This window comes from Fringilla coelebs (assembly GCF_963513975.1).
Source record: "Fringilla coelebs genome assembly, chromosome: 7".
Classification (NCBI taxonomy): domain Eukaryota; kingdom Metazoa; phylum Chordata; class Aves; order Passeriformes; family Fringillidae; genus Fringilla; species Fringilla coelebs.
In genome coordinates this window covers 22,692,606-22,706,566 of record NC_140035.1, presented here as the reverse complement: position 1 = coordinate 22,706,566, position 13,961 = coordinate 22,692,606, and the positions used below count along the sequence as shown (strand labels likewise).

The 13,961-nt window shown below is 40.6% G+C and overlaps 1 protein-coding gene across 1 annotated transcript in view; it reads left to right on the top strand.

The window, feature by feature from the left end:
- Nucleotides 1–13,961, top strand: part of TTN (titin) — a 238,891-nt gene that overhangs the window by 210,390 nt on the left and 14,540 nt on the right. Inside the window, exons 250-271 of the mRNA XM_084209604.1 lie at nt 209–505; nt 605–1,192; nt 1,289–1,591; nt 1,716–2,012; nt 2,466–2,753; nt 2,841–3,140; nt 3,239–3,541; nt 3,702–4,007; nt 4,116–5,882; nt 5,971–6,267; nt 6,836–7,123; nt 7,220–7,519; nt 7,599–9,665; nt 9,758–10,060; nt 10,150–10,455; nt 10,545–10,835; nt 10,958–11,257; nt 11,365–11,670; nt 11,919–12,224; nt 12,323–12,604; nt 12,873–13,466; nt 13,568–13,855. Coding sequence (XP_084065730.1) covers nt 209–505; nt 605–1,192; nt 1,289–1,591; nt 1,716–2,012; nt 2,466–2,753; nt 2,841–3,140; nt 3,239–3,541; nt 3,702–4,007; nt 4,116–5,882; nt 5,971–6,267; nt 6,836–7,123; nt 7,220–7,519; nt 7,599–9,665; nt 9,758–10,060; nt 10,150–10,455; nt 10,545–10,835; nt 10,958–11,257; nt 11,365–11,670; nt 11,919–12,224; nt 12,323–12,604; nt 12,873–13,466; nt 13,568–13,855 — 10,377 coding nt within the window. The remainder of the gene's footprint in view (nt 1–208; nt 506–604; nt 1,193–1,288; nt 1,592–1,715; nt 2,013–2,465; nt 2,754–2,840; nt 3,141–3,238; nt 3,542–3,701; nt 4,008–4,115; nt 5,883–5,970; nt 6,268–6,835; nt 7,124–7,219; nt 7,520–7,598; nt 9,666–9,757; nt 10,061–10,149; nt 10,456–10,544; nt 10,836–10,957; nt 11,258–11,364; nt 11,671–11,918; nt 12,225–12,322; nt 12,605–12,872; nt 13,467–13,567; nt 13,856–13,961) is intronic.

Here is a 13,961-nt window from a genome sequence, read left to right as displayed (position 1 = left end):
TGTAAGCATGTCTGTGATTTTACAAATAAAAAAGAGCTAAGTAATAGCTTGAATTTTAAATTTTGCTTGGATTTTACTTAAATACTTCTAATATACAAATTGGTTTAAAAACACATTTTCTTGATGCAGGTTGTGTTCCTTTGTAATTGCTAATATAAAAAATCAATATCTTCTATATTGTTTAACCTGTTGCACTTTTTTTTCTCAGAAAAACCCAGCCCACCAGAAAAGCTAGGAGTAACAAACGTCACAAAGGACAGTGTTTCTCTTTCATGGCTAAAACCAGAGCATGATGGTGGAAGCAGAATTGTTAGCTACCTCCTTGAAGCTCTTGAGAAAGGACAGCAAAAATGGGTTAAGTGTGCCGTTGTAAAGACAACTCATCATGTTGTCCATGGTCTTAAGGAAAACGTTGACTATTTCTTCAGGGTGTCTGCAGAAAACCAAGCTGGCTTAAGTGATCCTAAGGAACTACTGCTCCCTGTTACAGTTAAAGAACAATTAGGTATGCTTCCTGACATGAGACAAAAGTTACATTCAATTGCATTCATATTCTAAAAGATGGAACATTCTTGTAATGGTTTGGAAATGTTTTCTTTTTCAGAATCCCCTGAGATTGACATGAAGGGCTTCCCTCATAACACTGTATATGTTCGAGCAGGATCAAATCTAAAAGTTGAAATTCCAGTTTCTGGAAAACCAGTGCCAAAGGTGACACTGTCTAGAGATGGTGTTGCACTGAAACCTACCATGAGATTTCACACAGAAACCACTGCAGAAAGTCTCATCATTAACCTTAAAGAAAGTGTGGCTGCTGATGCTGGCAGATATGACATTACTGCTGCAAACTCAAGTGGCACCACAAAATCATTTGTTAATATTGTTGTGCTGGATAGACCCGGTCCTCCTGTTGGTCCTGTTGTCCTTAGCGATGTCACTGAAGAGAGTGTAACACTCAGATGGCAACCACCAGCTTATGATGGTGGAAGTCAGGTTACCAACTATATTGTACTGAAAAGAGAAACAAGTACTGCTGCTTGGTCTGAAGTGTCTGCCACTGTTGCTAGAACCGTAATCAAAGTTATGAAGCTCACAACTGGAGAAGAGTACCAGTTCCGCATCAAAGCTGAGAACCGCTTTGGCATCAGTGATCACATAGACTCACAGTGTGTGGTTGTCAAGCTTCCTTACAGTGAGTAACCTGCTTCTCATGGTATATATTGATGTTTTAGTGCTCTCATGTTGAAAATATAATTTTGTTAATAATCAATTCTTTTGCTATCCTCAGCTACACCGGGCCCTCCTTCTACACCATGGGTCACTAATGTCACCCGAGAGAGTATTACTGTTGGATGGCATGAACCAGTCACTAATGGTGGCAGTGCTATCACTGGATATCACCTAGAAATGAAAGACAGAAATAGCATATTATGGCAGAAGGCTAACAAGACCCTTATTCGTACCACTCATTTTAAAGTCACCACAATCAGCGCTGGCCTTATCTATGAATTTAGAGTTTATGCAGAAAATGCAGCTGGCATTGGAAAAGCAAGTCGTCCTTCCGATGCCGTCCTTGCAATTGATGCTTGTGGTATGTACTCTGTAAACTAACGAAGACCAGCCATTTTGTTCCCCTGTGATAATCTGTTCTGTACAATAAGACAATATTCAAAATAGCTGTTAATTATTGACAATATTCTTGTTTCCTTCTGCAGAACCACCAAGAAACGTTCGTGCCTCAGATATTTCCAAGACCTCTATCACTCTCTCCTGGCAGAAGCCAGCATTTGATGGTGGTAGCAAAATCACTGGATACATCGTAGAAAAGCGTGATCTTCCAGATGGCAGATGGACAAAAGCTAGCTTCACCAATGTTATTGAGACTCAGTTCACAGTATCTGGCCTGACACAGAATTCCAAGTATGAATTCCGGGTCTTTGCAAAGAACGCTGTCGGTTCCATCAGTAATCCCTCAGATGTTGTGGGTCCTATCACATGTGTTGATACATATGGTAAGTGTTTTGCAATGATATAATGATATGATCTTGGTGTACTAGGACAATGGCTGTGCTGTTTTGTAGATTCATGGTCTTTTAAATATATGGAAGGCTAGTTTACAGTGATTGATTCAAGCATGATTGACTGAGAATTTGGGCATGATTGTAAGAAGCATCTCTGGCTGTATCTCCATTTTTAAAGTCTTTTCGCATTTTTATTCTCTGAGCAAAAGAAGTCTGCCCATGGTTCAGGTGGTTATATTTATGCATGTAATTGTCTCTTCTTCATAGGATTAGTTCTAACTTATTCTAGGTTTATGATTTAAGTAATATATGCTCTCTTACTTTGATCTGTATTTTTCAAATACCTTTAACTATTAGATTAAATAAGGCAGTATTATTTGGGGATTTTATTAAATACAGGCCTGCAAAAGACATGTTTTTAACTTATTCTGATTTTTTCTTAAGGTGCACCTGAAATTGATGTGCCACCAGAATATACAGAAGTGGTGAAATACAAAGCAGGAACTTCAGTTAAGCTTAAACTAGGGATCTCAGGCAAGCCTATACCCACAATTGAATGGTTCAAAAATGGCAATGAGGTACTAACCAGTGCACTAGTGTCTTTTGAAAGCACAACAGAGTTTGCTTCTATACTCATCAAGGATGCAAATCGACTTGACAGCGGCACCTATGAATTAAAATTGAAGAATGCCATGGGTTCAGCATCAGCCCATGTTAGACTACAGATACTTGGTAAGTCTTGAGATGCAACTGTATTTTACTATTAAACAATAATTCAGTAGGGAATACTTAACATCTTCTTTCTTCTGCCTTCCACAGACAAGCCAGGACCCCCAGGTGGACCTATACAGTTTAAGACAGTCACTGCTGAAAAGATTACAATAATGTGGGACCCACCAGCAGATGATGGTGGTGCACCTATAACACACTATGTTGTTGAAAAGCGGGAAACAAGTCGGGTTGTATGGTCTTTAATTTCTGAAAAACTGGAGGGATGTATCGTAACTACAACAAAACTCATCAAAGGAAATGAGTATGTGTTCCGTGTCCGTGGTGTCAACAAGTTTGGAATTGGTGATCCACTGGAATCTGAGCCCGTTATAGCCAAAAATTCATTTGGTAAGAAATAAGCTCTATAAAATAGCTTATGCAACTGCATTGTTTTGTGTACTGTTTGTAAGTAGCACTGATTTACTGACATATGATTTTTTATTCAGTTACACCTGGACCACCTAGTACACCAGAAGTCACGAAGATAACCAAGAATTCTATGACTGTTGTCTGGAGTCGGCCCACTGTTGATGGAGGCAGTGAAATATCAGGATATTTTCTGGAGAAACGTGACAAGAAGAGTCTGAGTTGGTTCAAGGTCTCTAAAGAAACCATTCGGGACACCAGACAAAAAGTAACAGGTCTGACTGAGAACAGCGAATATCATTTCCGAGTTTGTGCCGTCAATGCAGCTGGGCCAGGTCCGTTCTCTGAGGCCTCTGACTTCTACAAAGCTGCAGATCCTGTTGGTAAGATTCAATGTGCATTTCTTCCAATAGGTTAGAAATCAATGGAAAGTGAGCAGTTAGGGTGGGATTGCACCAACATAACTGAGGGCAGAGTTTCTTCCTCTTACAATTAATGGGATTCTGATTGGTGTTTTTTTCCCCCATAAACTATCATTTACAGATAAGCCAGGCTCACCAACAAAGCTGAAAGTTGTGGACACAACCAAGACATCTGTTACCCTTGGCTGGATTAAACCTGCTTATGATGGAGGAAGTCCAATTACCCACTATGTGGTGGAGAAGAGGGAAGGTGAAGAACAAGAATGGACTGTAGTCAGTACCAAGGGAGAAGTGAGAACAACTGAATATGTTGTATCCCACCTTCAGCCAAGTGTTAATTACTATTTCCGTGTATCTGCTATGAACTGTGCTGGACAAGGAGAGCCTATTGAAATGATGGAACCCGTTCAAGCTAAAGATATTCTTGGTACTGTATTTCTTTGTGATTTATCATTTTCCTGTGTGTGTTTTTTTTTAACAATTTTTTATTTTACATTCTATGTATTCATTATTAATTTTTTATTTATTTCCACAGTGGCACCAGAGATTGATCTGGATGTTGCTCTTCGGACATCTATCGTCGCTAAAGCAGGGGAAGATGTGGAAATAATGATTCCATTCAAGGGAAGACCTCCTCCAACTGTCACGTGGAGAAAGGGGGACAAGAATCTTGGCTCTGATGAAAGATATATCATCCAAAACACAGAATCATCTACACTACTTGTTATTCCTCAAGTTACACGAAATGATACTGGAAAATATGTTCTTACAATTGAAAACGGAGTTGGAGAAGCAAAATCATCATTTGTGAATGTAAAAGTACTTGACACACCGTCTGCATGCCAGAAGCTGCAGCTCAAGCATGTTTCTCGTGGCACAGTTACACTGGTGTGGGAGCCACCTCTCATCAATGGTGGTTCTGAAATAACAAATTATGTTGTTGAAAAAAGAGATGCTACAAAGAGGGCCTGGTCAACTGTTACAACAAAGTGTTCTCATACCACCTTTAAACTGACTAACCTGTCGGAAAAGACTGCATTCTTTTTCCGTGTTCTTGCTGAAAATGAAATTGGACTAGGTGAACCTTGTGAGACAACTGAACCAGTGAAAGCTGCAGACGTTCCTGGACCTGTAAAAGACCTAGCCATGAAAGACTCTACAAAGAATTCTGTTAAATTGCAGTGGAGCAAACCTGACTATGATGGTGGCAGCATTATATCAGACTATGTTATTGAAAAGAAACTTCAGGAAGAGAAGGAATGGACATATGCAGGCACAAGCAAGAGCTGTGAATTTGTAGCTGACAAACTTAAAGAGCTTTCTGTCATGGAATTCAGAGTCTTTGCTAAAAACGAAAAAGGCATGAGTGACTCTGTTACTGTTGGACCCATTACTGTGAAAGAACTTATAATAACACCTGAGGCTGACCTTTCTGATATTCCTGGAGGTCAGATTGCAGTAAGAATTGGACATAATCTGCACGCTGAGTTGCCCTATAAAGGTAAACCTAATCCATCAATGAGCTGGCTCAAGGACAACCTCCCTCTTAAAGAAACAGAACATCTTCGTTTCAAGAAAACTGAAAACAAGATAAGTTTAAGTATCAAGAATGTGAAAAAGGAGCATGGTGGCAAATATACTTTAATTCTTGATAATGTAGTCTGCAGAAAGTCATTCACAATCACTGTAATCACTCTTGGTCCTCCATCTAAGCCAAAAGCACCTTTAAGAATAGATGAAATCAAAGCAGATAGTGTCGTTTTGTCATGGGAGGCTCCTGATGACGACGGGGGAGGAGAAATTACTGGCTACAGTATTGAGAAGAGAGAAACATCACAAATGAACTGGAAGCTGGTGTGTTCAAGTGCTGCAAGAACAACCTTCAAAGTACCAAACCTTGTTAAAGATACTGAATATCAGTTCAGAGTTCGTGCTGAAAACAGATACGGAGTGAGCCCACCTCTTGTCTCAGCAGATGTTGTGGCAAAGCACCAGTTTAAACCACCAGGTGCCCCAGGCAAGCCTGTTGTATACAACGTAACTGCTGATGGAATGAGCATTTCTTGGGATGCTCCCGTTTATGATGGTGGTTCGGAGATTATGGGATACCATGTTGAAAAGAAGGAAAGAAACAGTATTTTGTGGCAGAAGGTCAATGTTGCATTAATATCTAATAGAGAATACAGGATCACTGGACTGCTTGAGGGCCTGGATTACCAATTCCAAGTATATGCTGAAAACGCTGCAGGTCTAAGCCGAGCTAGTGAGCCAAGCAAATTTACTTTGGCAGTCTCTCCAGTGGGTAAGTAAATGACTCATCCAAGAAAATTCTGTTCTTGTAGACTATTGTGAGCAGTAATAAAAATAAATCTTCATTACTTTGCTTTCAGACCCACCTGGTACTCCTGATTACATTGATGTCACTAGGGAAACAATCACCCTGAAATGGAACCCCCCTCTGCGTGACGGAGGCAGTAAGATTGTGGCTTACAGCATTGAGAAGCGGCAAGGAAGCGCAGACCGCTGGCTCAGGTGTAACTTCACTGATGTCAGTGAGTGCCAATACACAGTCACAGGGCTCAGTCCAGGTGACCGATATGAATTCAGAGTGCTTGCAAGAAATGCTGTCGGTACCATCAGCCCACCTTCACAGTCTTCAGGCTATATCATGACCAGAGATGAAAACGGTAAGAATTTTTTAAAATATGCTTGGATATTGAAACCAGATAAAATTTCTTGCTGTACTGATGGGAAGTGGGAAGTCAAGGGGCAAAGAACTTGTGACTGAGATCATCCCAGTCAATTCAGAACATTTATGTTCATACTCCAAGGCGGGAAGGTCTAAATTAAAGACCCAAATCTGGCAGACATACATAATCAATTGCTGAAAAGCACTCTACATTGCTCTTGGATAAGCAGCAGCAGCAAAATTGGAAAGAAGGCATGGACAGTAATATTCTGATGCACTGAATAATTTCAAAATTAAAATGACCCTCAGGTTGCTTGGCATACTATTAACACCACATATTAACCGTACCTTTCACCTTTATATATTTGCAATTATATATATGATGCACTTATGGATACTTACAGGAAAAATAAGTTTATCATTCATGTAATAACTGCTATTTAGAGAATGCCATTTTGTAAGGGAAATAGTTTTTTATTTCACAGACTTTTATAATTAGTACATTTAGAAGAGTACCAGAAAAATATTTAGCTATATGGAAATTGATTTATATTTTCCTTTTTCAGTTGCTCCAACAATTGAATTTGGTGCTGAACACTTTGAAGGCCTTACTGTTAAAGCTGGAGAGAGCATTAGACTTAAAGCTCTAATCAGAGGACGTCCAGTACCTAAAGTGACATGGTTTAAGGATGGTAAAGAGATTGATAAAATGATGAATATAGAAATAACTACAGCTCTTGGACATAGTACAATCTTCATTAGAGATGCTGTCCGGGAGCATCGTGGAGTGTACACAGTAGAAGCCAAAAATGCATCAGGCACTAAACGAGAAGATATTACCATCAGAGTACAAGGTACTGCACCAAGCATGCATTTCAGCATGCATTTTTAAAAATAGTATTTTATTCTAAGTGTCAGCAAATTATAACTCTGAACCTTTGAAATTGCAGACGCACCAGGAAAAGTTGGTGGACCAATACGATTCACAAACATCACTGGAGAAAAAGTCACATTATGGTGGGAGCCTCCAGCCAATGATGGCTGTGCTTCTATTTCTCACTACATAATTGAAAAACGTGAAACCAGCAGGATTGCTTGGGCATTAGTGGAAGATAAATGCGAAGCTTGCAGCTATACAGCACTTAAATTAATTAAGGGCAATGAGTATCAGTTCCGCGTCTCTGCAGTGAACAAATTTGGAGTTGGCAGACCATTGGAGTCTGATCCAGTTATCGCACAGATACCTTACAGTAAGTTTCCACCTCATTCTGCACAAATACCCACGGAGTTACCATCTTGTCCTTCTAATCACATTTTTCTTTGTTTTAGCTCTCCCTGATGCACCAGGAACTCCAGAGCCTACCAATGTAACAGGAGACAGTATCACACTCACATGGGCAAGACCAGAGTCAGATGGCGGAAGCGAGATAAACGAGTACATTCTTGAAAGGAGAGAGAAGAAGAGCATGCGCTGGGTTAAAGTATCCAGTAAGAGGCCCATTACTGAGAACAGATACAGAGTAACTGGCCTTATTGAAGGCAATGAGTATGAGTTCCATGTCATGGCTGAAAACGCTGCAGGGGTTGGACCTGCAAGCGACGTTTCGAGGCTGATTAAATGCAGAGAACCAGTCAGCCCACCAAGTGCTCCTAATGTCGTCAAGGTGACAGACACATCAAAGACTAGTGTAAGCTTAGAGTGGACAAAGCCAGTTTTCGATGGAGGCATGGAAATAATTGGGTACATCATTGAGATGTGCAAAGCTGATCTTGAAGCATGGCAGAAAGTCAATGCAGAGACTGTTATTGCTACTAAATATACTGTCGTTGATTTGGAGGCAGGAGAACACTATAAATTCAGAGTTAGTGCTGTCAATGGTGCTGGCAGAGGAGAAAGTTGCGAAGTTCCTGCTTCAGTCCAAACTGTGGACAGGCTTTCTGCGCCTGAAATTGATATTGATGCAAACTTCAAGCAGACTCATATTGTAAGAGCAGGTGCAAGCATTCGTCTATTTATTGCCTTCTCTGGACGGCCAGTTCCTACTGCAGTGTGGTCCAAAGCAGATGCTAATCTTAGTTTGCGTGCTGACATTCAAACAACTGATTCATTCAGCACATTGACTGTAGAGGAATGCAATAGAAATGACGCTGGCAAGTATGTCTTTACTGTGGAAAACAACAGTGGAAGCAAGTCTATTACATTTACTGTCAAGGTTTTGGACACACCTGGTCCACCAGGTCCTATTACCTTTAAAGATGTGACTCGGACATCGATTACTTTAATGTGGGATGCTCCTGTTCTGGACGGAGGTTCTCGTATCCACCACTACGTTGTGGAAAAACGTGAAGCAAGTCGTCGTAGCTGGCAAGTCGTGAGTTCAAAATGCACTCGACAAATCTTTAAGGTGACAGATCTAGCAGAAGGTATGCCATATTACTACCGAGTATCAGCAGAAAATGAATATGGTGTAGGTGAACCCTGTGAATTAACAGAACCAGTTGTGGCCACAGAAGAACCTGCTCCACCTAAGAGACTAGATATTGTTGATACAACCAAATCTTCTGTAGTTTTAGCTTGGCTTAAACCTGATCATGATGGTGGTAGCCGTATTACTGGATACCTTCTTGAAATGAAACAAAAAGGATCTGACACCTGGACTGTAGCTGGACAAACCAAGCAACTTACTTTCACAGTTGAAGGCCTTGTGGAGAACACAGAATATGAGTTCCGGGTCAAGGCGAAGAATGATGCTGGCTACAGTCAGCCCAGAGAAGCTTTCTCTTCTGTAATTGTTAAGGAGCCACAGATTGAACCAACAGCAGATCTCAGTGACATAAGCAGACAGCTTATAACATGCAAAGCTGGAAGCACCTTTACTATTGATATACCAATCAGTGGGCGGCCAGCTCCGAAAGTGACATGGAAACTTGAGGAGATGAGGCTGAAGGAAACCGAAAGAGTGACCATCAAGACAACAAAAGACCGAACCACGCTGACTGTAAAAGACAGTATGAGAGGTGACTCTGGAAAATACTACCTTACACTTGAGAACACTGCTGGTGTGAAAACATTTACTGTCACAGTGGTAGTCATAGGAAGGCCAGGTCCTGTCACTGGCCCAATTGAAATATCGTCTGTATCTGCTGAGTCCTGTGTCTTGACCTGGAAAGAGCCTGAAGATGATGGCGGCAGTGACATTACAAACTACATTGTAGAGAAACGTGAATCTGGCACAACAGCATGGCAGCTGGTGAATTCTAGTGTGAAACGCACACAGATCAAAGTCAGCCATCTCACAAAGTATCAAGAGTACAGTTTCCGAGTGAGCTCAGAAAATAGATTTGGTGTCAGCAAGCCAGTTGAATCAAAAACAGTAGTTGCTGAGCATCCATTTGGTAAGTGAAACACTTCTCAAAACTTGTTCTTTTCTTCTGACTGAGGTTTTTACAATTATTAACATTTTCCTCCCCACCTTTTTCATGTTTAGTCCCACCAAGCCCACCCTCAAGGCCAGAAGTCTATTCTGTGTCTGCAAGTGCCATGGCCATTCGCTGGGAGGAACCCTATCATGATGGTGGCAGCAAAGTCATTGGATATTGGGTGGAGAAGAAGGAGCGCAACACCATCCTTTGGGTGAAGGAGAACAAAGTGCCATGCTGTGACTGCAACTATAAAGTCACGGGGTTGGTGGAAGGCCTAGAATATCAATTCAGAACCTATGCTCTAAATGCTGCAGGTGTTAGCAAAGCCAGTGAAGCTTCCAGACCTGTAGTGGCTCAAAATCCAGTTGGTAAGTGTTATTTTTAGAGTTACGTTGTTATTTAAGCTAAAATAGTACTGCATTTCTCATTTCTCATTTTTTCTGCTTTATTCCTCCAGATCCACCAGGAAGACCAGAAGTAACAGATGTCACCAGATCTACAGTGTCGCTGAGCTGGTCACCTCCACTTTATGATGGCGGAAGCAAAATAATCGGATATATTGTTGAGCGCAAACCATATAACGAATCTGGTGATGGACGCTGGCTGAAATGCAATTACACCATTGTCTCAGAAAACTTTTTCACTGTCACAGCCCTTAGTGAAGACGAAGCCTATGAATTCCGTGTACTAGCAAAGAATGCTGCTGGTGTGATTAGCAAAGGGTCTGAATCAACTGGTGCTGTCATTTGCAAAGATGAATACAGTAAGAAATATTTACTTGGAACAATTAAAAACATAATGTTCTATTTTTAGTACTGTCATGTAATTTTTTTTCCAAATCTCTTTTTCCAGCACCACCAAAAGCAGAACTTGATGCCAGACTGCAGGGAGAAATTTTGAGCATTAGAGCTGGATCAGATCTTGTTCTTGATGCAGCCGTTGGTGGAAAACCAGAACCAAAAGTCTTCTGGTCCAAAGGTGACAGGGAACTGGAGCTATGTGAAAAGATATCTCTGCAGTATACCAGCAAACGAGCTATTGCAATTATCAAGTTCTGTGACAGAAGTGACAGTGGAAAATATACCCTGACAGTTAAAAATGCCAGTGGGATGAAACAAATTTCTGTTCTTGTCAAGGTGCTTGGTATGTATCCCGTGATTATAATTAATACTTAGGATACTGAAAAAAATTAGCGTTCTTTTAAATAAGAATGAGAAGCTTTTCTTTAGCCACTAATGACAGTATTTATTTTGATTCCTACACAGATTCACCAGGTCCATGTGCAGGCAAAATCACAATTAGCAGAGTAACAGAAGAGAAATGTACTCTGGCATGGAACATTCCTGAGGAAGATGGAGGTGCAGAAATCACTCACTACATCATAGAAAGGCGTGAAACCAGCAGACTTCACTGGGTTATTGTTGAGGCTGAATGCCAGACTTTATCAACTGTGGTAACAAAACTTATTAAAAATAATGAATACATTTTCCGTGTGAGAGCTGTCAACAAATATGGACCAGGTGTTCCACTTGAATCAGAAACTGTGATTGCCAGGAATGCTTTCAGTAAGTGTTACTACCTTCCATTCTGCATCAGAATTTGTGGAATGATTCTCATGGATAAACAATGTGTTGAACAATCTCTTTTTTTTTCTCACCTTTTAAAAAAATAGCTATTCCAGGACAGCCTGGTGCTCCTGAAGAAGTGAGTGTTGGCAAGGAGCATATCATTATTCAGTGGTCGAAACCAGAATCGGATGGTGGCAGTGAGATTAAGGACTATCTTGTGGACAAACGTGAAAGGAAGAGTCTGCGCTGGACACGAGTGAATAGAGATTATACCATTTATGACACCAGACTGAAAGTCACTGGTCTCATGGAAGGGGGCCAGTACCAATTCCGTGTCACTGCAGTGAATGCTGCTGGAAACAGTGAACCCAGTGAAGCTTCACAATACATGTTATGTAAAGAACCATCATGTAAGTTTCTGTACTTAAAACATGTTTTAATATTTATTTATAGTAATGGAGCATTAACTCACATTGACACTTTAACTGAGAAACCCATAACCACACATAAACTCAGTGTACTAGATAGTATTGGAATAACTTAAACCCAGTTATAGTTCATATTAAATGTATTTCCTGGAATTAGCTGTCTGGAAATTGGTCTTAGCTGTAAACTGTTTTCTGTACCAATATAAAATGCATTTTCTTCTTTTTCAAAGACACTCCTGCATCGCCTTCAGTTCCAAGAGTTGTGGATACTACAACGCACAGCATCAGTTTAGCATGGTCAAAGCCCACATATGATGGTGGTGCTGACCTCTTAGGCTACGTTCTTGAAATGAAAGAAGAAGGCAGTGAACAGTGGTATCGAGCACATACAGCCGCCACTCTGAGGAATGCTGAGTTCACCGTGACGGGTCTTAAAACAAACCAGAAATACCAATTCCGAGTTGCTGCAACGAACGTGAATGGTATGAGTGAATTTAGCGAATCATCAGCGGAAATAGAACCTGTGGAAAGAATAGGTAATTTGAAAACTTAATATCTATTTTAAGGAAACTATATTTTCCTTTAGGACTTCTGTAAGATTAACTAATTCCATATTTCTTATACCCTTCATCAGAAACACCTGAACTTGAGCTTGCTGATGATCTGAGGAAGACAGTTACAGTCAGAGCTGGTGGCTCCCTGCGCCTAATGGTCTCTGTATCCGGCAGACCTGCTCCTGTAATCACATGGAGCAAGCAGGGTGTTGACCTTGTAAGCCGAGGTATTATTGATACTACAGACAGCTACACTCTGCTTATTGTGGATAAAGTTAATCGGTATGACGCTGGAAAATACATCATTGAGGCTGAAAATCAATCAGGGAAAAAATCTGCAACTATTTCTGTGAAAGTGTATGGTAAGTACTGCTACAATTGTTTGTGAGCTTTACAGCACTGTGCATTCTTGAAATAAGTGTCATTCATTTCCAAAGGAAGTTTGCATTTTAAATAACATGAGAATGAGAAGTCAGAGAAACTATCTAATCCAAAGGAAAATCCATAATTTCTGGAGCTGTGCTAGTTTATAAATCAAATCCCAGTGTTTTTGTTTTATGCAGAAGTAATCATTGACTGTAAAATGAAAAGATCCAAAAATGTAAAAAAAAAATTGTTTGCTTGTTTTAGACACACCTGGTCCACCACCTGCAGTGAGGATTAAGGAAGTATCAAAAGATTCTGTGACACTTACTTGGGACATTCCAGTCATTGATGGTGGAGCCCCAGTCAGCAATTACATAATTGAGAAACGTGAAGCTTCCATGAGAGCTTACAAGACTGTCACTACCAAATGCAGCAAGACATTTTACAGAGTTACTGGACTTCTGGAAGGAGCTCTGTATTATTTCAGAGTACTACCAGAAAATATTTACGGCATTGGTGAAGGCTGTGAAACATCTGATGCAGTACTGGTATCTGATGTCCCCATGGTACCACAAAAGCTCGAAGTGATTGACACCACTAAATCAACTGTTACACTTGCTTGGGAGAAGCCACTGCATGATGGTGGCAGCAGATTGACTGGCTATGTCATCGAGGCCAGCAAAGCTGGAACAGAGAGGTGGCTGAAGGTAGTGACGTTGAAGCCCACTGTCTACGAGCACACCATTATCTCTCTCAACGAAGGTGAACAGTACTTGTTCAGGGTCAGGGCACAGAATCAGAAGGGCGTGTCGGAACCACGTGAGATTGTCACAGCAGTCACCGTTCAAGACCGAAAAGGTAGGTGTCAGCTGTTGGAAGCAATAGGGTCAAGCTTACACCAAATTAATGTGATAGGTACAAAGCAGGTGTTTAAAATATCAATTATTTGCTTTCCCTAGTTCTACCAACAATTGATTTCACTGGAATACCTCAGAAGACAATCCATGTGCCTGCTGGCAAGCCCATTGAATTAGCCATTCCAATTGAAGGACGACCACCTCCAACTGCATCTTGGTTCTTTGCTGGTTCTAAACTAAAAGAATCAGAACGCATCAAAATGGAGACTTCTGCCAAAACGGCCAAATTAACTGTGCGTGAGACCACCATACATGACACAGGGGAATATACACTGGAACTGAAGAACGCAACTGGAACAGTTACTGATACATTAAAGGTTATAATCCTTGGTAAGAGTTCATATAAATAATTGTCCCTGACCTTCCATTTAAACTTTTACATGCAAAATATGATTTTTTTTTTTTGCACCTGTTTTGTAAACCTGTTTTTTTTTTT